Raw genomic sequence first — 27,793 nt, forward strand, 5'->3', positions numbered from 1 at the left:
CGAAGTCTATCGCGATAGTTTAATTTCTCTATCGAGTAAAAGTTATATCGCGATACATATCGTTATCGTTCTATCGCCCAGCTCTACATCAATAGAACTGTTATATCCCAAAATTTTATAAATGTATGCATTAAGTCCATAGTAACTGCATAAATTGCAAAACTGTGCAATAAACTACAAAAAAAAAATGGAAAATCGTTTTTTTTTTGTTTTTTTTTTTAACACATATTTCTAGTTACAGAAATTTCAGAGGTATATACCTCAAAACTGTAAATACAAAAAAGTTGCACAAAATAGTTTCCAACCAAAGAAAATTTACTTTGAGTGTCTTCATAGTGTTATTTTTGCCATACACCAATTTTTATATACAGCATGAAAAACGAAAATAAATATTATTATGTAAATTAAAAAAAAAAAAAAAAACTAAACTTTTTCCAACAGTGCAATTTGAGTTCTAAGCATCTCAGAAACTATACAGAAAAGAATAAAGTCAAACATGACTTTTAAAAACACCATTATAGGCTTTTAAAGGCCCTGAAGGTAAAAACTATGTTTCCCACAAAATATGACATCACTTCCGATTTTGGCAGGCAATGGCAGACATGCAATAGTTCGCGCTGATGTCTTTTCCAACGTAGAAAGTGCTATAAACAGCTGATCGGCAAAGCATGTTTCTGGAATACTATGCTTTTGTTGCTGCAAGTGCTTTTTATGCTATTTTTGCAAAGCTATATGTGGAAGGAAACCGTGACTTAGGACAAGCTGAATGCGTAAGAAGTACGTACTCCTCCGGTTTCCTATGCAAAAAAAATTATTGCGCTAGCTTATGTGGTAGCAATTCTACCGGGACTTAAAAATAGTTATGCAAAACGGAAACACCATCCTGACAAATATTCATTTTCATACACAACTTCAAAGGGAAAAAAAGAAGCTTTTTTTTGTGCTGACCTGGTGCTCCGGCAGCTCTTTGTTTGAGGTGACGATATTCAGGGCAGTCTCGCCGTACATGCCCCATGTCCCCACACTGGAAGCAACGCCGATCCTTTGGCTCTCGTTCCTCCTCTTTGATGTCCTCATCTTTCTCATTTTCCTTTTTTTTTATTCTGACAAAAAAATTTCAAAAAAAAAAAAAAAAAATCATGTCACCACAAGAAGGTATGGAAAACATGCCAGATTTAGTACAAGTCAAATAAAAACAACTTTGACTGAAAATATATATCTGAAGTTTGATAGTTGAAATTAATTTACGTCCAGTGCACTGACTTCGTACTTTAACATCCATGGCTGGTTGATTGAATAGAAAAATGTTAGGCCCCAAAGTTATGATATTATATTCTGTACTGTACAGTGCTGTGCAAAAGCCTTGAGCCACCGCTCTCTTCTTTACATTTTGTTGTCAGTGAGCCTGCCTTTCTTGTAAGGTATCCTGAACAATGGTCTCCACGCTTCCTGAAGGTCTTTCAAAGGTTTTAGGACAATGGCTGCTTTGAGACTCATCTTTGGTCTTGTCCTTGTACCTGACCATTTTCAGAGAAATGTTTTTTAGTATGTTAAGCCCCTTTCTCGGTCAACAGTTAAGAAGAAGCTTAAAGCAACGGATGAACCAGTGTGATGTCTACACATAACAGATGACAGACAAGAACCAATTTTAAATTGTACCTTTGGGTACTTTGGTAATACTGGCCTGTCCCAAAACACAGCATTAGTTCCCATTTGTTTACTTTAACCTACAAAAATATACCAAAGTTAACACAGTTTGACAACCACAAATACAATGTTTGCACCAACAAGGTGAATCCCAGCATGCTGTTAGCCAAAAACTTGGCATATGCTGGGGTGTGCAATGTACCCATTAGAAAAAACCTGAGGAAACTGGACAAGTAGAGAACAAAAGAAGTTGCTTACCAAAAAAAACAAAAAAAAAAAAAACTGGAATTTTCCTGAGAGATACAACTGGCCATTCTCTTGATTATTCTATTGTTCATGGAACTCTCATGAGAAATGGTCTCAGTGGATGGGTGGCTGTCAAGATCACATTCTTTTGGACAGTTCCCTCCACAGCTTTAGTTGTATTTTTTAAGATGTGAGATAAAACAACTGAGAGAAGTTCTTCGTATTTGAGCATATTGATTTTTTTCTCGGAAATCTAGCCAACTGAGAGATAAATCTCTGTGACTTAAGAGGGGACCACCTGCGTCTCTTTGGACAGTCCTTCATGTAGTGTCCAATCTTTCCGCAGATCCTGCAGCACCGGTCATTAGGAGCCAATTCACCATCTGTCAGCACCTTAGAGTCAAAAAAGTATTCCTGCAACAGAACAGAAGACATTCAAAACACAAAACACCATTAGGCTGGGATACACAGCACACAGCAGTCAAAGTCTGAACATTCAACTGTGTTACATGAATGACCTACCACTTCAGTGCCCGGGACGGGATAAAAGGGAGTTCCAAACAGCTTTCTCCCATTTATAAATGCCTTCATGATGAAGTTTGTCACTGGTGGAGGAATGAGAGGCAGCATAAGTAACAGGGCATTTTCACAGTTTCAAAGCAAGCTTCTGCAGACGTACCCAGGCCCAGAGCAGTTCTGAATCGATTTACATAGAATCCTGACATTTGTCTACATATTTCCCCTTCATAACAACTGTACGGTGGGTTATTTGTTTATTTTTAATATTCGTTTGGCTGGAGTGTGGCCACTTTGACAAGTGTCCTGACACTGTAGGTGGCACTATTTGCTACGGCTCATTTTCACTAAACGCACAGTGGATTCACAAGTAACAACTTTATATAAGCACTAATGTTGAGACTTCAGGACTGGAAAGCAATGGCTGACATCACAATGACAAAACTTATGTTTCACATATAGTCTATGGTTTTGGTGCCCATTAAATTTGTTTTCAACAATGGACGGGAATCAGAATAGCATTCTGCCTGATCTGCTGATGTGCAACCACGGATGATCTGATATCCACGTGTCGGTGTTGTTCCCACATCATCATAATAAATGTTGTTCCAGGTTCAACATTGCAAGTGACCAATCACATTGTTGTGACATCCCCCTTTTGTGCCTTTGAAAAATGCCGCCTTAAAAAAAATCTATTTCACTTGCGAGAAGAGAAACCGCTTCGGTCCGCCGATCCAGGAACTTGAATTCTTTGAATTTCCGGATACTTTTGTTTAATAAACAGTAAGCATTATACATATTGTCCTTACAGAGGCGGTTTCTCTTCTCGCAAGTGAAGTAGATTTTTTTGAAGGCGTTTGTTTTTTTCGAGGTGGCGGATGACGTCACGAGAAGGTGATTGGTCACTTGCAATGTTGAACCTGGAACAACATTATTTATGATGATGAGGGAAAAACACCAACACGAGGATATCAGATCGTCCTGCAACCACACATGCTGCTACACTGTGATTTTGTGTGTATTTACATTACTATCATAACCTGACAGGACCTGCTGTTTTGATCTAGTCTCTAAACCATCACAATTTGTCCTTCTTCTGTTCATTTTCAAGCATCAAAGTACAATGACTTCAACAGGTGAACAACTGTAAGTGTGGGTACAGGTGTACAAATATTCAACCAGCCTCATCCTCTGGGCTAATCTACAATGGAAATGAAAAGCTGCAAGCAATGTGTGCACGGTGTACATATTAGAGCATTGGTGTCCAAAGACTGTTGCTGACTGTTGCCTGCTTTTACAGGCAACAACTGCAGAAGGGGAGACTAAATGAAAAAAAATGCTGCTAAGATCCACATAAAAGATAATAAGAGGATGAGAATGATGTAGAGGGTGAGCCTTTATAGCACAAGGTAAGACTGGCTACTCAATTTTTTCAGAGTTGTTTGAACCCAGTAGGAGGCTAAACTGACATGAAAAAAGGAAATAAAACCCAAGAATTGTCTAAGATTGTTCAACCACCAAAATTACACCATAACTTGACAGAGGTTTTAGGAAACTTTATCATAACCAAAGACAAGTTTTCAAAGTCTACAGAATGCATCAATAAGATATTTTTTGTATCAGGTATGGCAGGCACTTACTTTTACGAGAAACTCCAGCACCGAGGTTATGATTCAAATCAAAGGGATCTAAGAAGAAGAGCATATCAGTGGGATGAAAACAACTGTGAATCTGGAAGCAAATCAAGTTTACAGAGATGCAGAGCCATGTTAGCACCTTCAATAGCGATGCATTTGCTGGTCCACTGTTTTTCAAACGTGGTGAGGCGTTTCCTTTGGCGAATGCTGATCACGTGCTCTTTGAAGTCAAACTCTTCAGTGTAAAAGCGTAGAAGTCCCAGCCACAGCTCTCCCACAGACTCTGTGTTCTGCTGATTCTCTAAGTGATGACGACGCTGTGAGAACAGAGGAAACTAATTCCAGAGTCATTACAAGACAAACTGTACTTGCTGCTTTTTTGTGTGTGTGTGTGTGTTGTTTAATTAGATTTGACTGATTATTCGAGATACGTGGTTTTTTTACACCCCAGGGAACGCTGAGACTAAAGTTAACTTAGGTAATGCTTTTAAATAATTTTCCTACATAATTGCCATAAGACATTTTAACGTGGTTGCTAAGCTGCAAAACTCTTTTGTTTTTCCAACTCACCAGATCCTCAAGGTCATCAAAAAAGAAAGCGTTCCAGCCATCTACCAACCGCTGAGGAACAGTATTCCCATCAAAGATCTAAAAAGACATCACGTATCATTTAGAGCTATTTACTTCATGAAATTCAATGCAAAAATAATTTTTAAAAAAGCCTCTTCAAGTTTCAGGCACAGCACTTGACTGAGTTAATCAGTGGTAAATACCTCCTGCAGGACAGGAATGACAGGTGGCTGCCTCTGCTGCAGAAAGTAAAGCACCATCAGGATGTAAGCATAAGAAGAGAGGCTCCCTCTGGAAGCGTCACCGATGTCACAGCGCTGTGAGGACAAAAAGTGGGTTAGTTACAGGAAGAGACGACACTCGTGGTGAAGGCTTTTTGTAAGAGGGCACACTAAATCATGTTATAGATCTTGTATTTTCTGTTGCATTTTCTTCCTTGTAAAAGAGATTTGATTTCAACGTTAAATAAAGGTAAATAAAAACACACTAACATACATGTGTTATGCTTGCAGTGAGATTTCCAATTTTTTTTGGGAAGAAAACCCTGCTAACATTTGTTGTAAAACCCGTTCCCAAATTCAAGTGCAGACATCAGAAGAATAAGCTCATGTATGTTTGAAAACATGCAGGTGGATATACGTTTATTTGTATACTGAGCATCATTGTATACATACCATCTTTTATATAACTGCACTTTAATCTTCCTTATTTTTGGTTTTGTTTATGCACTGGCCTCAATGCTGTTGAGTCTTTATACAGCTTTCATTTACTTGCTGTGTTGGTTCTGTTACTCCCACTGGTATGGGGTGGGAGATCACTTGCAAATACTGAATTTGTGCTTCTTTGAAAACACCCAAGAAGGATCGTAGATTACTGAATACTCAGCCTGAGTACTCTGGTTACAAACCCAGATTGTCAATTTTCACATACCTTTGCAAAGACCTTCATTGTGTATCCCAGAAACTGCACACGTGGATCCAGAGCCGCATATGTAGCTAGCATCCTGGTGTTGTGTTGAGCCTAGAAAGAAGAATCCTCCAAATTCATTTATAATGCAACATATTTGACAATATAAAACATCTCTTATAACATTACATGACAACAGTCATAATGAGGGCATCTTCCACTCACCAGTGTGTTATAAAGGCTGATATCCCCCTCCAAACCACTCTGTTTGTGTTCAAACTTCACTATAGGCACTTTAGCTGTGGTGATAGGTAAGATGTTCCTCAAACCTGAGATGATGGAAATTATGAGATTAAAGTCAGTTTTTCCACACAGACAGGAGTCTCCTACCAAATTATTCAGGGGGAAATAATAGGAACACTTTAACTGACCTGTATGCTTCTTGAGCACTTTTGCAAGGCCTTCAATGATTTCTTTGCAGTTCAGCTTCTGTTCAGACAGATCCAAAAAAATAAATTAAACACTGATCATATGAAATAATGATCATGTGTTTATTCAAGTGAGTGCATCTGGATGTTTTGTCTGCTAACCTCTGCAGTTTCGTGGCCCTCCAGAGTCATGCAGATGTCAAGGTCACTGTCACGGAATCCAAAGCCATTTTTGGAAGATCCAAACAAGCAAAGCTGGGCTTTTTCTGTGGAAACATGGACGTTTTAAAAAGAAAACCAAAACAAGGCACATCAGTCTTTTAAAGTGTTCTCACAGTGATGTTGTACTCTCTAAACTCCATCCATCCATCCATCCATCTTCATCCGCTTTATCCGGGGCCGGGTCGCGGGGGCAGCAGCCTAAGCAAAGAGGCCCAGACCTCCCTCTCCCCAGCCACCTCCTCCAGCTTATCCGGGGGAATACCAAGGCGTTCCCAGGCCAGCCGAGAGATATAATCTCTCCAGCGTGTCCTGGGTCTGCCCCGGGGCCTCCTCCCGGTGGGACATGCCTGGAACACCTCACCCAGGAGGCGCCCAGGGGGCATCCTTGTCAGATGCCCGAACCACCTCAGCTGGCTCCTTTCGATGTGGAGCAGCAGCTGCTCTACTCTGAGCCCCTCCCGGATGGCCGAACTTCTCACCCTATCTCTAAGGGAGAGGCCAGCCACCCTTCGGAGGAAGCTCATTTCTACCGCTTGTATCCGCGATCTCGTTCTTTCGGTCACTACCCACAGCTCGTGGCCATAGGTGAGGGTAGGGACGTAGATCGACCGGTAAATTGAGAGCTTCGCTTTTACACTCAGCTCCCTCTTCACCACGACGGACCGGTGCAGCGCCTGCATTACTGCAGCTGCAGCCCCAATCAGTCTGTCGATCTCCGGCTCCCTTCTCCCATCACTCGCGAACAAGACCCCGAGATACTTGAACTCCTCCACTTGGGGCAGGAACTCATCCCCGACCCGGAGTGGGCACTCCACCCTTTTCCGGCTGAGAACCATGGCCTCAGATTTGGAGGTGCTGATCCTCATTCCCGCTGCTTCACACTTGGCTGCGAACCGTTTCAGTGCGAGCTGGAGGCCCTCACCCGATGAAGCCAACAGAACCACATCATCCGCAAAAATCAGAGATGAGATTCTGAGGCCACCAAAGCGAAACCCCTCTGCCACTTGGCTGCGCCTAGAAATCCTGTCCATAAAAATTATGAACAGAACCGGAGACAAAGGGCAGCCCTGGCGGAGCCCATCACCCACCGGGAACGAGTCCGACTTATTGCTGGCAATGCGAACCAAGCTCTTGCAACGGTTGTATAGGGATCGAATGGCCCGTAGCAATGGGCCAGACACCCCATACTCCCGCAACACCTCCCACAGGACACCCCGAGGGACACGGTCGAATGCCTTCTCCAAGTCCACAAAACACATGTAGACTGGTTGGGCAAACTCCCATGCACCCTCAAGTATCCTTGAGAGGATAAAGAGCTGGTCCAGTGTTCTGCGACCAGGACGAAAACCGCATTGTTCCTCCTGTATCCGAGGTTCAACTAGCGGACGAACTCTCCTTTCCAGCACCCTGGCATAGACTTTCCCAGGGAGGCTGAGGAGTGTGATCCCCCTGTAGTTGGAACACACCCTCCGGTCCCCCTTCTTAAAGATGGGGACCACCACCCCGGTCTGCCAGTCCACAGGTACTGCCCCTGATCTCCACGCAACATTGCAGAGGCGTGTCAACCAGGACAGCCCTACAACGTCCAGAGCCTTCAGGAACCCGGGGCGGACCTCATCAACACCAGGGGCTCTGCCACCAAGGAGTTGTTTAACTGCCTCAGTGACCTCGCCCCCGGAAATTGGCGGGTCATTCCCCTCAACCCCAGACTCTGCTTCCTCCTCGGAAGACGTGTCAGTGGGATTAAGGAGGTCCTCGAAGTATTCCTTCCACCACCTGACAATTTTCTCAGTCGACGTCAGCAGTGCTCCACCAGCACTATACACAGTGCAGGTAGAGCACCGCTTTCCCCTCCTGAGACGCCTGACAATTTGCCAGAATCTCTTCGAGGCAGTCCAAAAGTCTTTTTCCATGGCCTCTCCGAACTCCTCCCACACCTGAGTTTTTGCTTCAGCCACTGCCCGAGCCGCATTCCGCTTGGCCTGTCGATACCTGTCGGCTGCCTCCGGAGTCCCACAGGCTAACCAAGCCCCATAGGACTCCTTCTTCAGCCTGGTGGCTCCCTTCACCTCTGGTGTCCACCATTTGGTTCGGGGATTACCACCACGGCAGGCACCAACCACCTTGTGGCCGCAGCTCAATGCAACAGCTTTGGCAATGGAGACGCTGAACATGGTCCATTCGGACTCAATGTCCCCCAGTCTCCCTCGGAATGCTGTTGAAGCTCTGCCGGAGGTGTGCGTTGAAGATCTCGCGGACTGGGGCCTCTGCTAGACGTTCCCAGCACACCCTCACTACGCGTTTAGGTGCACCAGGTCTGTCCAGCGTCCTCCCCCGCCACCTGATCCAACTCACCACCAGGTGGTGATCAGTTGACAGCTCAGCCCCTCTCTTTACCAGAGTGTCCAGAACATATGGTCGCAGGTCTGGTGATAAGATTACAGAATCGATCATCGATCTACGGCCTAGAGCGTCCTGGTGCCACGTGCACTTATGGACACTCTTATGTTCGAACAGGGTGTTCGTTATGGTCAAACTGTGATTAGCACAGAAGTCCAATAACAAAGCTCCTGTGTTCACTGAGATATTCAACATCTCTTTATCTTAGTCGGTGATCCCCACATGCTTCAAAGAGTCCATCATTGTTCCTGTCCCGAAGAAACCCCACCCTGCTTCTCTCAATGACTATCGCCCTGTAGCCCTCACCTCAGTAGTGATGAAGTGCTTTGAACGCCTGGTCAGAGACTTCATCATTTCTTCACTACCAGACACGATGGACCCACTACAGTTCGCTTACCGTCCAAATCGTTCCACAGACGATGCCATCTCTCATCTCCTCCACACATCACTCACTCACTTGGACACTAGAAGGGGGAATTATGTTAAAATGCTCTTCATAGACTACAGCTCTGCATTTAACACCATAATTCCCTCCACACTCACCACCAAGCTGGAGCATCTGGGACTCAGCTCATCTATGTGTCAGTGGATCTCCAACTTCCTAACTGGCAGACCACAGGCAGTAAGGATGGGCGGACATGTCTCAGCCTCCACCACTCTCAGCACTGGAGCCCCCCAGGGGTGTGTTCTGAGCCCCTGCTGTACTCTTTGTACACATATGACTGTGTGGCCACTACCAGCTCCACCACCATCATCAAGTTTGCTGACGACACCGTCGTGGTGGGCCTGATCTCTGATAACAACGAGACGGCCTACCTGAAGGAGATTAGGAATCTGGAGAACTGGTGCCAGAGGAACAACCTCCTTCTAAACGTCAGTAAGACAAAGGAGCTGATAGTGGACTTCAGCACTAAGCAGGAGAGGAACTACCAGACCCCCGTCATCAACGAGTGCCCAGTGGAGAGAGTGGACAGCTTCAAATACCTCGGAGTTCACATCACGCAGGACCTGTCATGGTCCTGTCACATCAACACCGTGGTGAAAAAGGCCCGACAGCGTCTCTACCACCTCAGACGCTTGAGAGACTTCCAACTGCCCCCCAAGGTGCTCAGGAACTTTTACTCGTGCACCATAGAGAGCATCCTGGCGGGAAACATCTTAACCTGGTTCGGGAACAGCACCATGCAGGACAGACGAGCTCTAGAGAGGGTTGTGCGGTCAGCTGAGCGCACCATCCGCTCCGAGCTCCCTGACCTGCACTCAATCTACAGCAGGCGGTGCTGGACCAAGGCCAGGAAGATGGTGAAGGACCTCAGCCATCCCAACAACAGACTGTTCTCTCTGTTGAGGTCAGGAAAGCGATTCCGCTCCCTGAAGACCAACACAGAGAGACTGAGGAGGAGCTTCTTCCCGCAGGCGATACGGTCTCTCAATCACACCACCACACAGTACTGACCCACACATATGGTTCTTACACACACACTGGACTTTCTGGACTTTGTTTTTGCACAACACTGGTCACTATATTCTTCATTTCCGGTTAATACTTGTACAGCTGCTGTTATTGTGTATATATTTATTTATATTTAGATTTCTTCATACATTCTTATATAGTTCTATATTGTGTATTTTGTTGTACAGTTATTTTATTTTCAACTTTAATTTATATATTTTATCTTATTCTCCCAGTTAAATTTACCCTTCATTCTAATTTGTGTTGTACAGTTATTTCATTTTTAACCTTAATTTATATTTTATTCCTTCCTAGTTAAATTTACCCTTTTTAATTTTTCATATTTATTTCCTATCTTATTCATAGCCTTTTCCTTTTTTGTTTTCTTTAGGTCACGAGCAGTTGTCCAAGCATTTCACTACATATCGTACTGTGTATGACTGTGTACGTGACAAATAAAATTTGAATTTGAATTTGAACAAAGCACCGCTCGGGTTCAGATCAGGGAGGCCGTTCCTCCCAATCACGCCCCTCCAGGTCTCGCTGTCATTACCCACGTGAGTATTGAAGTCTCCCAGCAGGATAACAGAGTCTCCAGGTGGAGCACCCCCCCCCCCCCCCAGGGACTCTAAGAAGGCTGGGTACTCCGAACTGCCACTCGGCGCATAAGCGCAGATGACAGTCAGGACCCGTTCCCCGACCCTAAGGCGCAGGGAACAAACCCTCTCGTCCACCGGGAAAAACCCCAACGTACCCGCAGCAAGCCGAGGAGATATTAGAATACCCACCCCAGCCCGCCGCCTCTCACCAGGGGCAACTCCAGACTGAGACAGAGTCCAGCCCCTCTCCAGGAGACTGGTTCCAGAGCCCAAGCCATGCGTAGAGGTGAGCCCGACTATATCTAGCCGGTACCTCTCAACCTCACGCACTAACTCAGGCTCCTTCCCCACCAGAGAGGTGACATTCCATGTCCCTATTGCCAGTCTTGGCAGCCGGGGGTCAGTCCGCCAGGGCCTCCGCTCCTGGCCGCCACCCGGCACACAATGCACCCGACCCCTATGGCGCCTCCTGCGGGTGGTGGGCCTGCGGGAGGATGGGCCCATGCCTCCTCTTCGGACTGTGCCCGGCCGGGCCCCATGGACTAAGGCCCGGCCACCAGACGCTCGCCCTCGGGCACCCTCCCTGGGCCTGGCTCCAGGGCGGGGCCCCGGTAATCCTATCCCGGGCAGGATAAACTGTTCCCTCGATGTTCTCTTCTGAATCGCTCTTTGTCTGGTCCCTCACCCAGGACCAATTTGCCATGGGAGACCCTACCAGGGGGCAAAAGCCCCCAGACAACATAGCCCCTGGGATCCCTGGGACACACAAACCCATCCACCACAATAAGGTAGCGATTCAAGGAGGAGCTCTCTAAACTCATTTCTATCAATTCTACAAAATCTGCTAATACTCATTAAGTTCATGGAACTCAACAGTCGCTTCACATTGAATGTATTCCTCAGTATATTGTGTCTTGTCAACTGCTCGACAGCTTTTAACTTAAATTGTGCAAAACACACAGTAACACTACACAGCAAAGTTACCAAGGAAATGGAGAGAAATGTTTGAGACTTTTGTTTGCAGTAGATTGTTTCAGGCTCACCATTGTATTCCTTCCTTATAAACCTCTCCAGGCTAGCAAGGATCTGCTCCCTCCTCTGCTGTTCAGCATGTGTAGGTGACAATTCATCTACCACAGCAGATGACACACACACACACACACACACACACACACACACACACACACACACACACACACACACACACACACACAAAGAAAGAAACAACGATGCCTTAATTATTGAAGTTTTTTCTTTTTTAACAACTGCTGAAATTCTGGTTTCAGACTGCACAATATGAGAATTATCTGCTTTTGATGCCATTTGTTTTCTCGTGTATTAAAGGAATTTTTGATATGTTTCCTCAAGCTTTGTAGAGTCTTTACATTTTGATCAAATATAATCATAAGGTATTTGCCAGCTGCCCACCATATGCTGAAGAGAAGATGGGTTTTTATTTTACCGTATTTTCACAACCATAAGGCGCACTTAAAAGTCTTAGATTTTCTTCAAAAAGTACGGCGCGCCCTATAGCGCAGTGCGCCCTGTGTGTTGTAAGGAGGACGTAGTAGAGAACACCATGAGAACGCTAAAGGGTGAAGTGTGGGCGTTGATCGTATATACCGGACAATCGCACATACCTGTATAAAAGGACAGGTATGTGCATTATGTGGAACATCGTTGTTTTAACAACCCTGAAAATGGCAAAGAGACACGCTTATGAAGCACAGTTTAAACTGAAGGCCATCAGCTATGCGGAGGAACATGGAAATCGAGCAGCCGCGAGAGAATTTAAGATTAACGAATCGATGGTTCGCAAATGGAGGAAGGCAGAAAACAAGCTCCGGCAGGTCAAGAAAACGCAGCTGAGTTTCCGCGGACATAAGGCGAGGTGGCCCGAGTTGGAGGAAAGACTTGAGCGGTGGATCATCGAGCAAAGAACGAGTGGGAGAAGCGTTTCGACGGTCACCATTCGGCTAAAAGCAGTTTCACTAGCTGAAGAGATGAACATTGAACATTTCCAAGGAGGTCCGTCTTGGTGCTTTCGTTTTATGAAACGGTGCCATTTTTCCATCCGGACCAGGACTACGGTAGCGCAGAAACTTCCAGCGGATTATAAGGAAAAGTGAGTACCAAACTTTGTTTTGCTCCTGCTTTATTTTTAAATACGCACACTTGTATGCTTGTGTGTTGTTGATGATGACGATTACTGGTAATAAAAATGTGAGTACCAAACTCAGTTTTGCTCCTGCTTTATTTTTAAATATGCACACTTGGATGCTTGTGTGTTGTTGATGATGACGATTACCGGTAATAGAAATGTGAGTAAGGTACCGAACTCAGGTTTGCTCCCGCTTTATTTTTAAATACGCATACGGTACTTGTATGCGCCCTATAATCCAGTGCGCCTTATGTGTGTGTTAAATACAGTAATGGCACACATAACTGAGACTGCGCCTTTTAGTACAGTGCGTCTTATGGTCGTGAAAATACGGTACTCAAAGATAATGGCTATACAAGCAAAATGATTCCTTGCAGGAAAATGCTAAAGTGAAACAAGTTAGAAGTGCAATGTTCGCTACATACAGTAACATAGTTTGCAGAGGCCATCGAGGATCTCTCTGAAGCGGTCATTCATAGGGGGCAGAGGCTTCAGCTCGATTTTCTTAAAGTCTTCAGGGCACTCGTCCTTCAGGTGACCATCTCGTTTGCAAATGCTGCATACGACAGTTGGAGGCTGGAACAGGAAAATTAACGATGTCCAGGAACAGCTTTAATGTTATGTAAGAGTTCCGAATGTCACATATTGCAAAGCTTGAAAATATTTCCTTATGTTTGCTTTAATGTGTCTAAATACTGAAGCAAGTCATATTGTCGCAATCTTAAAAATACTTGAAACTGCCAGTGCTACCCCTCAGCCTCTAAGTAGACACACCTACGTTATCAACTTCAAAATCCTACATTGCCTTGTTCTCAAGTTATTACATTCACATGATTTTCAAATAAATAAACCAATTTAAAACTACTGACCCACCAACTCATCCATCCACCGATCCATTCATTCACTTTCTTATCCTATTCTGAAGCTTTCCCAGCTGTCAAAGGGAAAGAGGTGGGGACAAGTCTACCACAAGGCTAACACTGAGACAGACAACCGCTCACACTCTCATTCACAATCACTAATTAACTTAGCATGCATGTGTTTGAGGAAGCCGGAGTAAGTGGAAAATAACCCACAAAGCTACAGGGAGAACACGCAAACCACACAGTTATGTAGCATGAGCATCTAAGATGATGCTTCTTCTATACTACAGCAACAAGTTTAATGGATCTCTATTATAAACAGGTCAGAAGCCTTATCTCAAACTACATTACATACAAAATGTTGTGCCTTGCTAAGGCATTTACAAATATTTATCCAATGGATGGATGACATTAATTACTATTTACCTTTCCACAAGTGAAAATCATCTTGTCAAACACATAGTGCAGATCATCTGGTGCAACAGGCCCGTCATCCTCTGAAACTCCGTTATCCTCCTCTTCCTCTTCTTCTTCCCTGTCACTGTCCAGCAGGCCATTGGGGGAGGAGGAAAGTGTGTTTCCCTCACTGAGAAGCATGTCCATGAGGCGGGTGTCTAAAGTGCTCTCATTTCTTTCTTTGGATGGATCTGAACCATCTTCATCATCACTGTCAGGCTCTTCGTCCTCCTTTGATCCCTGGTGCCCTCTTTGAACACTCTGGCTTTTTTCTGCTTTGATGTTATTCTCATCCTTGTTTGTAGATGAAGGCTCTTTCTTCCCAGCTTCTTCCAATTTTACACCCTGTGCCCTTGCTTTCTTCTTTGTTTGGTGTCCTCCGGTGCCCTTTTTCTGAGGGCAAGCAAAGTACTTGTAAGCTGTTCTGAAACGCTCTTGGATGTACTCAAAGACCATCTGGCTGTTCAAGCTTCGAGCAACGTTCCTCTTCAAGGCAAACGGATCTAGGAATATAAGAATGAATGAATTTCTCCATTTCTCTATGCTTGGAAAGTGAGTTTTGCAATAGAACTATCTCTTACCTTCGATAGCAAGCCTGCGACGAGGCCAGTTCTTCACTTCCCTAGAGAGGAGGTCCTTTAAGCGGATGCTGATGATATATTCTTCAAGTGCAAATTCCAGTGTGTAGAAACGTAAAAGCTCCAACCATAACTGGCCCAGCGCAACATCTTTACCCACGTTGAAGGTTAGGCGGATCTTTAGGTGAAAGCAGCTATGGTTAGTGCAAAGCCCAGGGGCAAAAGCGAGAGTATCAACACTGTCACTGAGTTAGGTAAAACAAATCTTACCAAACCCTCTGAGTTAGGGGCATCATTGCGGTGTTGAGGTTTGGCTCTGCCTTCTCCCCTGGCCTCGTTTCTGTTCTCTCCCCGTCCTTCGGTAGAGGTCGGAGGTCTATGCTCCCACTGGACATACATGTCCATTGTAATTCCAGTCAAATGATATTCATCCACATGTTTGACATCAAAGCCTTCAATCTGCAGGAGAAAAGCAAAGCCAAACATAACAGAGAGTAGAAGCAAAGTAAAACAGTTAGCAAAGAGATCACTAGCTTGTTTTTAATAGCCATTTTAGCCTGTAGAATCTGATATCACAGCTATATTTTTACTAATATTTACTACTGTCGTACTTTTGATACATCGCAAAGAAGGTCAAAAGGCAGAAGCCTGACTGAAAATCAGTGGTCTTATGGAGTGATGAATCTGATTTTTAAATTTGTGATTCAAATCATTGTCAACACGGGAGTGTCTACAGTAAAACACAGCGGAGGCCCCGTCATGATTTGTGGCTGCATTCCAGCTAGTGGTGTTTGAATTTTGTCAAAACTAATGGAATTATGAACACTAAAAATACTGTCAGATTTCAGTACCATCTGGAAGAGTTTGGCAACAATTTCATTTTCAGCATGATAATGACACAAAAAACCAATGCAGTCAATTCATACAGATAGAAAAACACATAATGGAACACTGCCAGTCATGGAATGTCCCCACAGAGCCAGATCCCAACATTATTGAGGTGCTGTGGGATCATAACAGGTAGCAAAACAAAGCAAGCTTCTCTTAGAATGTTTTCACACCGGTTTGGTCAGTTTAAGGCTACATCCACACTAGCCCAGATAGATTTGAAAACTGCGTTTTCGCCTGAAAACGCTTCGCGTCCACACTAGCGTTTTCCATCATTTTCACAGAGTTGTGCGTCCACATTGAAACTAGGGCTGCACGATATTAGGAAAACCTGCGATGTGCGATAACTGTGATCAATACTGCGATAACGATATGACTTGCGATAAAATAAATAGCAAAAAAAAAACAAAAAACAAATACATAATTTCCGTTTTACTGCACAGTTTTATTTAATGAAAGCTGCTGTATTAGCAGTGTAACAACAAAGTGCAGTCAAACATTGAAACATTGCCCCCATAAAAAAATTTCTGAGGCTTGAATTCTGAAAGACATCCTTCCCGGTCTCTATAATTAGTTTTAAATAAACATAACTTAAATTATACTGCAAATTATCTCTATGCAGTTGTTCATCATTTTACCACTCACCAAGTAGTTATGATGCAAGTCAAAACTGGAGTGGAAACTTTACTAGATTAAACTATAGGTAAGAACTTGTCTGCTGTGGGAACACACCAAAGAACAATTGTCTACCTTTGTGGTCGTACTGGCCAAGACTAATATTATCAACAATTAAGAACAATGTAGGTAGTGTGTTTTTGTAATTTTTTGAAAAAAAAAAAAGGTTTCTCTATCTTGCATTCATCCTTCCTGAGTGAATGTTTTTTATGGCAAGTTCTTGTTAAGGAAAACCAACATGTTTACTCTCCAAGGTTTTAAACATGTGCGCTGACATGTTACTATGTTTCCTGATGTACTAAAAAGTCTCTCTGAAGGTGAGCTACTTGCAGGTATGCAGAGATACTTCCTTGCAAGCTTGCTTAGCTGTGGGAATGTCATTTTGTGGAGTTTCCACCATGCCAAGGGGTCTTCCTCACTGTCTATGGCCGTGGATAGCAAGTAGCTAAGCTCAGCTTCAACAGCTTGTGAGAGATGCATAAAAGAGGAGGTAGGGATTGGAGCTGCCTTGAAGAAACTGCCCAGGGACTTTTTTGCCTTCTTCAGGGGACGACTGGGTGGATCATCTGTCTGGGCCTCTGGTTCAGCGGAGCTTCTCTCCTGGAACAGAAAGCAGATTATAAGAAAAGTAAACATTTTGGACTAAATATGAATTGAAAGGTTTTATATATAAGCATGCATGAATACCTTCTGTGCCACTGCTTCCATTTCTGACATCACTCTGGTCTTGATGTCTGAGACTCGATCAGTGCTGGTGTAGCTGACTTTAAATCTGGGATCCATGAAGCACGCCATGTCCATAAGTTCCTGGGTAGCTGGATTTTCATATTTAGTAATCAGGTACTCGAGGATTTTCTTCTTAATTGATTTTGTCAAATCACTGTCTTCTTCCTTCTCTGCAAGCACCGACGTCTTCATCAGATGAAGGACTGGTTTTACATATGAAACACTAACGTAGCTCTCACCAGACAGGGCATCTGTAAAGTCTTGCAGGGGGTGTAATGCCTGGTTGACAGACTCCAGTACCTCAAGATCCTGCCAAGTAGGAATCAAGTGTCTTGATTTCTTGTCTGCTGAGATGACATCAGAAATGGCCCGCTGCTGCTCCAGGACTCTCTCAATCATCTTCTGCCTGGAACCCCACCTGGTTGGGCATTCTGTGATCAGTGTGTGCTCTGGGAGGTTGAGCTTCTGCTGTGCTTTTTTCAGAGCCATCTTTGCTTTCCAGCTGTGGCAAAAATGTCCAACTAACTTTTTGCAAAGTCCAATGGCTCGGGCAATGCGGGCATCATCTTTGATAGAATTTTCTGGAGAAATAAGAGGAAACAAAAAAACTGTCATGTTTAAAACCTTTTTTTTAAAAAAAAAAAACTAATTGAAATTTATAACTAAAGTTGTCTAAAAAGGTAACATTATCCTTATCAATATCAATTTGATAATAATGTATAGCACATTTTCATTGCTAAAAAGATCTGCCTTGAATAAAACTTACCGATTGCAAGGTGCAGCCTGTGTCCAAAACACTGAAGTCTGACCCAGTTGTTTAGCTCCGTGGCTCTCACAACATTGGCACCGTTGTCTGTGGTGATGCACACTTGTCGATCTTCTTTAAGATCCCAGCTGGCTAACACCTCACGTAATACATGGGCTATATTTTCACTAGTGTGGGAGTCTGGAAAATACACAGTCTCTAGACACCGTGTTTTCAGTTCAAAGTCTTCGGTGAGGAAGTGCACTGTGAAACTCATATATGGTTCCGTTGTACGACTTGACCATAGGTCTGTAGTGCCTGCGTAGTTTTCAGCTTGGCTCAGTTCAAACATGACGGTCTTGCGGCATGTTTCATACATTTGTGGAATGGCGACATGTGAAAAGTAGTTTCGTGAGGGGATGCGGTATCTCTGGTCCACTTTATGTATCAGACTGGTGAAGCCCTCTCTGCTAACTGTATTTATAGGCATCATGTCTTTAGCCAAAAAATGTGTAATGGCCTCTGTTATTTCTTTGTACCGCTTCGACGTTTTCTCATAAGGAATTCCACTTGAAAAACTCTGATACAGAGACGGCTGTTGGACTGCTGCGCTCTTTGTCTTAACATTAGCAACCTTTGTTTGGCTAGCCCTATCTTTCTGGAACTCTTCAAACAGTTCTCTGTGGTTGTATTGAAGATGATGGTGGAGATTAGTCGTGTTTCCTCTGGTGGTTGCCACGAGTGTTCGGCAAGTTTTGCAGAGTACCTGTGTTTGGAGAACGTCGTCTTTATCAAATCCAAAGTACCTCCAAATAAGTGAGGTACTATTTTTTTTTTTAGCCACGAGTTCAGTAGCATTCTCGTCACGCGTCTCGCTCTCAGCCATTACAACTCTGACTCGTTGCTGCAGCGTTGTTCGCGCCCGACCTGCGTAGGAGGCGGGCCTCTAATCCATTTGATTGGTTAATGCCGTGAAGGGCTCTATTCGACTGGTCAAATGTGTAAATGGATTTCTTTGATTGGTAAATTCTTTACAGCACGTGTGTAAACATTTTAAGGTACCCAATTATCGCAGTTTACGCCGTCTTTTGCGATGGGCCCATCGCGCAGGCTGATATCGCGATGACAATAAATTTTCGATTTATCGTGCAGCCCTAATTGAAACGGCCCAAAACGCTTATATTCCAATAATGCGCATGCGCCAAAGCAAGTGAGAATTAAAGAATTTGAAGAAAAGCTATCTGGAGCATGTACAAGCTGATATTAATCATTTTTAGGACTGTCAAAATTGAGAGCAATGAAAACAACTGCTGTATAATGCCCTCCGCTATCTTTGTTTAATTGGTCACATGACTGCATCACATGACTAAAATGTGTCATCGTTTTAGAAAGTCTGCGTTTTCGAGTCTCCACACTGCGGCGGGACAGCTCCGTTTTGAAATGTATGTGTTTTCGAGAGCGTTTTCAAAACGCTGCGTTTTTCCTTGAGGAAAACGCCGTCTCAGTGTGGACAGGAGGCCAAACGAAAACGCATTAGTGTGGACGTAGCCTAAATCAAACCCTGTTCATTTTCCCCTTGGTGTGGTGTATTTGTTTAGGTGTAAACACAGTAATCACACTTGGGTGTCGACCAAAGCAACCGCACAGAGACACTTTGGAGGGGGTGATCTCACTACAGTTCCAAATGAACTTGAGTGGTTTGTTTGTGGCGTGAAAGTGACCCCAGCCCGAGCTAAGAAAGTGTCCTGTAGCAAAATATGCTGTTTATTCTCAATGTGGGAAAATGCTCTGCACTATAAATTAGAGATGGACCGATCCGATATTACGTATCGGTCCGATACGGACCTAAATTACTGGATCGGATATCGGAGAAAAATAAAAAATGTAATCCGATCCATTAAATATCACGAAAGCACCTCACAAAACTTGCAACACGCCATAACTCACCTCAGAACGTTAGCACGTCGGAGCAGTATGCATCACGTGATAGAGCGGCTGTGGCATGCAGGACCTGTCGGTGGTCTGGATAGCATTTGGAGCTTCACTAGCAACCCGGCATTTCATCTCCGACAAAGTTATCCCGAGAGAAGTAAAGCAAGTGTGTAAGTCCATCTCTGAATGTTTGTAAAGCATTCCTGCGTTAAGCTTAACAAGTGATATATGGAGCGACTGCCTCTTCTTGCTGCTACTTCAATCATGAAACTGCTTAATGATCAGCTGATCGGCTTTTCTGTAGCGAGTCCATGTCTCTAGTTTGCTTTTGGCCCACTTTGCACCAGAAAGAGGAAACCAGCGGCTGAACAACAGCAGCACGTTTAAGCTTGATCAGCTGTTGTTAGAATTTATTTAATATTACTTTCTACTCGAGGATCTTTTTCTAGTAGCTGACGCTGGTAACTGTGCAGGGGCGGATCTAGCAAAGTTTAGCCAGGGGGGCCGATAGGGCATTAACAGGGAAAAGGGGGCACAAAGACATACTTTTCTTTCTTATTCTCATTTGTCTCATTCTCAAATGTCTAGCTTTTAATAAATAATTATCTGACACCCAAAGTTTTAATTTGATGCAAAATGAGTAGAAGTCCATTACTGTATATAGTAACTATTAAGTCTAATATATATATATATATATATATATATATACATATATATATACATATATATATATATATATATATATATATATATATATATATATATATATATATATATATATATATATATATATATATATATATATATATATATATATTAGGGGTGCAACGATATTCGTATCGAAATTGAACCGTTCGATACAGTGCTTTCGGTTCGGTACGCATATGTATCGAACAATATATATTTTTTAATTTATTTTATCAACTTTTCTTTTGACGATGCTGTCTGTGTTGAGCGCTCAGTGAATCTGCGTTCGACTACTCCGCCTAGGCTGCACTGTCGAGCACAGATCCACTGAGCTCCAACCACATGCATTCAATCAAGCTAGCGAGACAGAAGCTAAGCTCATTGCAACATGGCAACTGCCTCAGTGCCTCCTGAAGTCGAACCTCCTCCACAGTCATTGAAATCTGGCGTTTGGAACTTTTTTGGCTTTCGTGTGAAGTATCACCCTGATGGTAAGCGCGTTGTGGACAAAACTACAACAGTATGTCGGATGTGCCATGCCATGATTAATTACATCGGTGGGAACACAACAAATATGAATGCACATTTACGCCGACATCACCCTAGTGCAAAGACGAGTGAAGGCAGCCAAAAACAACAACAAACACACATGCTACAAACTTTGTCGGAGTCATTTAGACAGCCGTTAGCGCATGATTCTAAGAGGGCAAAAGAAATCGACAGGGCAACTTTTATTGCTGTCGACATGCGACCCTTTTCTGTTGTAGAAAACACCGGGTTTCGGGAAATGCTGAGAGTACTTGAGCCCCGTTACAGTATTCCTTCACGAACCCATTTCACCGATATCGCAGTTCCTGCTTTGTACAAGGAGACAAAAGCTAAATTAGAGACGGCAGTGTCAGCAGCACCCGCTGTTGCTCTGACCTCAGACGGCTGGACGTCAAGAGCTACACAGAGCTACCTCACTGTCACCGCGCATTACATTGATCCGGAATGGCAGATGAAAAACTGTGTTTTGCAGACACGCCTGGTCGAAAGTCACGCCACTGACGACTTAGCCAAAGGTCTCTCTGAAGCTGTGGAAGACTGGAAGTTAGTGCGACCAAATGTGACAATATCTGTAACTACTGACAATGCGAAGAACATAGTTAATGCTGTCACAGCTGCTGGGCTGGGGCCACAAATCGGATGTTTTGCACATACAATTAATATAACTGCTCAGAAAGGAATGGCAGTGCAGAAGGTTTCCCATCTCCTAGCAAAGATGAGAAGAATTGTCTCCTTCTTTCACAGAAGCACAACAGGATGCAATGTGTTTATGAAAAAACAGCAACTGCTGCAGCTTAGTGAAAAAAAAACTGATTCAAGATGTTCCAACTAGGTGGAACTCTCATGATATGATGGAAAGATACCTTGAACAGCAAGCTGCAGTGTATGCTGCTATGGCCGACAATACTGTGAAGAAGAGTATGAAGAACATTCAGAATCTAACTCAGGAAGAACATGCACTGGCTGAAAATCTTGTTACAGTCATGAAAACCCTAAAAACTGTGACAGTCATGATGTGTGAAGCGTCATCTCCAACAGCATCCATGATCCTACCACTTAAAATGAACATCCTTAACTCTATGGCGCAGTCTGGTGATGACAGCCCAGCAGTGAGAGATGTAAAAAAAAAAACATCAGAGAGGACCTGGAGAAGAGATACGCTGATCCTGCCCTTCAGAATTACCTACACAAGTGCACAGCTTTAGATCCTCGATTCAAGTCCCTGCGACACTTTGATGATGTCACTCAGCTGAGAGTCTATGGAGCACTCACCACAGAACTTGTCTTGAGCATTGAACAAGTAGGTATTCTTTTTTTTATTTTTGAAATTTTATTTAGCTACTGCTTGATTTATAAATATTATTTAAACAAATACAATTAACAGTTTGGTTGTTTATATTTCCTCAGGACCAAGCTGCAGGCACCACAGAAACTGCGACCTCCGCAGAGACTCAAGCAGCAAACTCTTCAGATTCACCATCAGCATCTCCACCAGAGAAAAAGTCAGCCATGAAGGAGTTGTTTGGAGAACTGTTCATGTCACAGGAGCCAAGGACCAGGTCTGCAGCCGAAGTGGCAGAGGAGGAAATTAACTTGTACAGGTTAGCAGACTGCATTCCCACAGATGATAACCCACCGAGATGGTGGAAGGAACATCACAGCTTGTACCCTCATCTTTCCAAGTTGGCACAGTGTTACTTGGTTGTACCTGGAACCTCTGTCCCAAGTGAGAGGGTGTTTTCCACAGCAGGTGACATTGTCACAGCAAGCAGATCTGTACTGTCAGCAGAACATGTGGACATCCTAATTTTTCTGAAGAAGAACATGGAAATTGAGTAAACTATGTTTTGGTTTGTATTTAACAGGACCGTTTATTTAAGTTGTTTATGCTGTATAAGCAGCTAAGTGCTAGCACTCCAGAAGATGAGTGTTAGGGGAGGTCCATTAAAGAGTGATTCATTTTATGGGTACCTGATTTGTTATATATGCTGCTGAGAATATACCCCAGAAGAAGGGTATAGAATAGCTTTTATTTGTATTTATTTTTTATTCTTTACATGGTGTTTTTTTTGTTTGTTTGTTTTACATGGTGCCAAGTCTGCACAACAGAAATATGTGAAGTATAGCTTTACCAGATTTAAGTTTTCATGTGTTTTCTGTACACTATAGAACATGGTTCTAAAAAAATTTTTTCATGTCAGGGATTGGGTGTGTTTGTTTTATATTCTGCCAAGAATAGAAAATACCGTCAGGGATTCCCAAACAATGCAGAACTGTATGTGGTTGATACCTTGTTTTTAGAACATTTCAAATGTTTAAAAATATATTTAGGAAGGCCTTTCTATGCAATACATTTTTATTTAAGTTGTTTTTGTTGTATATGCAGCTAAGTGCTAGCACTCCAGAAGATGTGTGTGAGGTGAGGTCCATCAGAGAGTGGTTCATTTTATGGGGACCTGATATGTTCAATATGCTTCTGAGAATTTACCCCAGAAGAAGGGTATAGCATAGCTTTTATTTTGGAAAAGGACATTTCTCTGAAATAAACTCGTTTCCAAACTCTTTTATTCTTTTATTATTTTGTTGTTTCAGCAACATTTCATTTAAAAACTGTATTTTTGAGTTAAAATAAATATTTATAATCTTAATAAATTACAAATTAAAAAAGGCATGAACATTTTTTTGTATCGAAAAAATATCGAACCGTGACACCAAAGTATCGAACCGAACCGAACCGTGAATTTTGTGTATCGTTGCACCCCTAATATATATATATATATATATATATATATATATATATATATATATATATATATATATATATATATATATATATATATATATATATATATTAGGGGTGCAACGATATTCGTATCGATATTGAACCGTTCGATACAGTGCTTTCGGTTCGGTACGCATATGTATCGAACAATACAACATTTGTAATTTATTTTATCAATTTTCCTTCTGACGATGCTGTCTGTGTTGAGCGCTCAGTGAATCTGTGTTCGACTACTCCGCCTAGGCTGCACTGTCGAGCGCAGATCCACTGAGCGCTCCACACAGACAGCATAGTCAGGAGGAAGAGCACAGGGCAAGCTAGCGAGACAGAAGTTAAGCTCTCAGCAACATGGACCTCCCCCACTCTCATTCAGATCTGGCGTTTGGAATTATTTTGGTTTTCATGTGACGTATGACCCTGAAGGTAAGCGAGTCATGGACTAAAGTAAAACAGTATGTTGGATGTGCCATGCAATGCTCAATTACATTGGTGTGAACTAGTGTGTTAGCGCAGTTAGCTCGTTAACGTGTTGGCCGTCTAGCCCCATGCACGGGGCGATCGGCGGTAGCTCGTTAACGGAGATTTGCCGTGTTGTGGCGTTAAGGTCATTTCAACGAGATTAACCTGAAAGCACTAGTGGGAACACAACGAATATGACTGCACATTTACGCCGACATCATCCTAGTGCAAAGACAAAAACAACAAGCATGCTACTAACTTTAGCCGAGTCATTTAGACAGCTGTTAGCACATGATTCTCCTTATGCTGCTGAGAATATAGCCCAGAAGAAGCGGATAGTATAGCTTTTATTTTGGAAAGAGCCATTTCTCTGTAATAAACTCTCTTTTCCAAAGATGAGTGATTCCTCAATCAGATACAGGGCTTGCAATATCGCTAGCCCGACGTCCCGGAGCTAGCGATTTTTTCAGTCGGGCTACCAAAATCTATCTCTGCCCTGCCCGTCGGGCTATTGTAGGAAAAATATATGTCAATGCTTTTGCATTCTTTCAGAAATGTAGCTGGGTAATTATGTCATTGGCATCGGTGAGCCACTGTCAATATGTGACATATTGAAGTCGCGTTTGAATTTGCGCTTGTTTTTTTGCTTTCACTTTGCAATCATGCGAACTGTGTATAGAGAGCGACAGCACTGATCTGTGAGTGATGATAATTTGTGCACCAATTCCTCTGACATCGTCTTATTAATCGTTAGCTTACTATGCAAACATGACAAGTGAAATCTCCTGCAGCAAGCTTAAACATGTGAGAGGTTGATCGCGCAGAGAATCGCTGAGCTTATGTGAGTGCGTGTGTAAAAGCAGCAGGAGAAGTTATGACAAATCAGACTATAAGGCAAAAAGAAAGTGCAGCTTTATGGTTTCATGGACAAAATAATTTCTGTGGCTGCAATATGACGAGCTAAATAACCAGGGCTGCACATAAGTGGTCCGCAGGTGCGCATTCGCTGTCAAAATAAAAAACACGCACAAGGGTTAGGGTTAAATTTAAAAACTGTACTTTTGAGTTAAAATATATATTTATAATTTTAATAAATGACAAATTAAAAAGGCATGAACATTTTTTTTGTATCGAAAAAATATCGAACCGTGACACCAAAGTATCGAACCGAACCGAACCGTGAATTTTGTGTATCGTTGCACCCCTAATATATATATATATATATATATATATATATATATATATATATATATATATATATATACACACACATACCCTAGTAAGCTATAGTACTTTTTCCTTTGGGAAGGTACCATCTGTGCAGTCTGCAATTTTGTTGAAGAAAGATGTTGAATCTATTTAATATTTCTTGAAAAATAATTGATTTCTCTGCATTTTTTTCACACTGCATCAAATTAAGGTTGATTATGTCGATTAAGCATCATGAGGTGGCGCGTGAAGGGTGGTTCCCTATTTTTTATTTATTTATTTTTGTTGTTGCTGGGAGTTGGAACGCTATTAGTTAGGTTGCTTAATATTTATGCTAAGTACTCTTTAAAATACCAGAATAGGGAGGGTGGTGGTTCAAGTTTATTAGATTGATCAGTATTGCTGAACTATGAAATATTTTTTTTTGCATACAGGTATCACAGAATAGCTTTAGTGTAGTTGTTGTTTTAAACTTGAGTATGAACTTCTACAAAATGCAGCAAGATATTTAAAAAACAGTTTTGTTGATTAAAAAACACTATATCGGATTCATATCGGTATCGGCAGATATCCAAATTTATGATATCGGTATCGGTATCGGACATAAAAAAGTGGTATCGTGCCATCTCTACTATAAATGTAAAAGCTCTGTAAGGTCTTGCAACTAGCTGTGAAATGAATGTAAATTCTCACTTTTCTCACACAGCACTTTCTTCCTGTATTACTTTTATTGCTCCCACCCCAGATACATCTGCCTAATAAGCAGACTGACACATTTTGATTGGCTCGGAGTTCACTTGAATTTTTCTCTATGTGAAAACCAACCAAACCATTGTAAACCTGTAGTTTTTCCCCAAACTCATCACCTAATTCAGACAGAGGAACTATAGGGTTTTTTTTAATGTTGTATATTTGCACATTTTAATAAATCACTATATCTTTTTACAATTTCCTAGCAAAATATAAAGAAATAAAAGGTGGCCTAAAACCTTTGCACAGTACTGTATGTTTAAATCCCCAAAAAACACTTTCTTTTAAGATCTTTTAAGGCTGCAAAGCAGAAATATGGCAGCTTTGCAGCCTTAAAAGATCACCTAACTGCAGATTAAATGTATATGTAAATGTATATTTTTCTAGCCTGCCATGCCACTTCTCACTCTAGATTGTTAGCTGCCCAGTTTTGGAAACATGAGCTATAGAGATGATGTGCTTAAAGCATCAAAAATACTTTTAAAATATTCATAACCAACATCCTTTCCAAGAAATGTTTTTCCGTTTACACAAAACGATCCACAAACAGTTTGGTTTGACGGGTATATAAGAACTACTCTTCTTCCTGTCTAAGGAGCTTGAAAAGTAAAATGTCTGGACTTCAAGTTTCCTTGAAGAGGTTTCACCTCTCATTCGAGAAGCTTCTTTACTTTTAGAACTGAAGAAGCTTCTCGGGTGATTCAGGTGATTGGATGCCGGATCAAATTAAAATTTGACAGATTACAACTTAAGTGTGAAAAAGCTATAAAACCTCTGTATGTTACTCAATGTCATTGTAGCAGGTGTGCATCATTAGAGTGGCATTACTTGTTCAACCAGCACAACAAGTAGCTCCGTCACTCACATAGAGAAGCTACTGCCACTAGAATTGACACCTCATATCCTGTTCTGCAGGGGATGTTTTTAGACCTTACACTATTTAAAAGCAATGAATCTCAGTGAGCAACATTAGATCAAGTTTGTAATGAAATCATTTCTGTTCTTCACCCTGTGTCATCTACATTTGTAACCATGTGGAAAACTGCAACAAGTCTCATAAAACCTATTTTATTTGTTTAATTTATCTTTTTAAAAACTAACAGGAAAAAAGATCTGCTAAACATTTCATAAACAGTGAGTTTATCATTACCTTCTGATAAATGCATAGATATAATATAGGTAGGCATCTTTAAAGAAAACTAATGATTTACAGCATCAGAAGAGTTTTCGTTATTACACAGGCAGAGCATACAGCATAGTGCTCAAAAAGTCTGATGAGATAATCTAAGCAACAACACGGGATATTTTTAGTGTTGTACTTTTGCATCAATGTGTCCATTCGTGACAAGAATGATACAATTTTCCATCAACGTCTTGTATTTACACCTAGTTTCCAAATAGAGACTCGAGCCATGTGGGATTGTTTTTTTAACCAAACTATCCTGAAGACACACAGACAGAAAATGTGGGTCATTTTGTCCATTAGATGCTCAGACACTGTCAACATTACACTGTCTGGGCCCTGCTACCACTGGTAAAACCTTTGACATAGGGCTGCTCGATTATGGCAAAAATGATAATCACGATTATTTTCACTGAAATTGAGATCTCGATTATTTGACGATATTTATTTAACCCTTTAAGACCTACTATAGAACCAAGTCCGCCAGAGCTTATATTATTTTTTTTACATGTTGTAGTGCCATTTG

The 27,793-nt window shown here is 42.3% G+C and overlaps 2 protein-coding genes across 4 annotated transcripts in view; both read right to left on the minus strand.

Annotated features, from left to right (window-relative positions):
- The window catches only part of tut4 (terminal uridylyl transferase 4), a 44,661-nt gene that overhangs the window by 4,703 nt on the left and 12,165 nt on the right, over nt 1-27,793 (minus strand). For all 3 annotated transcript variants that reach the window (XM_080887376.1, XM_080887377.1, XM_080887378.1), the window contains 16 exons: nt 14,953-15,141; nt 14,686-14,860; nt 14,075-14,607; nt 13,211-13,361; nt 11,668-11,754; nt 6,113-6,216; nt 5,954-6,011; nt 5,748-5,851; nt 5,547-5,636; nt 4,820-4,933; nt 4,617-4,694; nt 4,186-4,363; nt 4,050-4,097; nt 2,416-2,498; nt 2,192-2,307; nt 949-1,103 (listed from right to left, as the gene is read on the minus strand). In XM_080887376.1, coding sequence (XP_080743502.1) covers nt 949-1,103; nt 2,192-2,307; nt 2,416-2,498; nt 4,050-4,097; nt 4,186-4,363; nt 4,617-4,694; nt 4,820-4,933; nt 5,547-5,636; nt 5,748-5,851; nt 5,954-6,011; nt 6,113-6,216; nt 11,668-11,754; nt 13,211-13,361; nt 14,075-14,607; nt 14,686-14,860; nt 14,953-15,141 — 2,263 coding nt within the window. The remainder of the gene's footprint in view (nt 1-948; nt 1,104-2,191; nt 2,308-2,415; nt 2,499-4,049; nt 4,098-4,185; nt 4,364-4,616; nt 4,695-4,819; nt 4,934-5,546; nt 5,637-5,747; nt 5,852-5,953; nt 6,012-6,112; nt 6,217-11,667; nt 11,755-13,210; nt 13,362-14,074; nt 14,608-14,685; nt 14,861-14,952; nt 15,142-27,793) is intronic.
- LOC308399778 (E3 SUMO-protein ligase ZBED1-like) lies at nt 15,520-18,875 on the minus strand (the record flags this gene model as incomplete). The annotated part of the gene is made up of 4 exons (XM_080887213.1): nt 17,738-18,875; nt 16,933-17,552; nt 16,665-16,845; nt 15,520-15,536 (listed from the first exon to the last, which is right to left on the minus strand). The coding sequence occupies exons 1-4, from the start codon at nt 18,600-18,602 to the stop codon at nt 15,520-15,522; spliced, it is 1,683 nt and encodes a 560-aa protein (XP_080743339.1). The 5' UTR covers nt 18,603-18,875.

Source organism: Rhamphochromis sp. 'chilingali' (genome assembly GCF_963969265.1).
Source record: "Rhamphochromis sp. 'chilingali' genome assembly, chromosome: 7".
NCBI lineage: Eukaryota > Metazoa > Chordata > Actinopteri > Cichliformes > Cichlidae > Rhamphochromis > Rhamphochromis sp. 'chilingali'.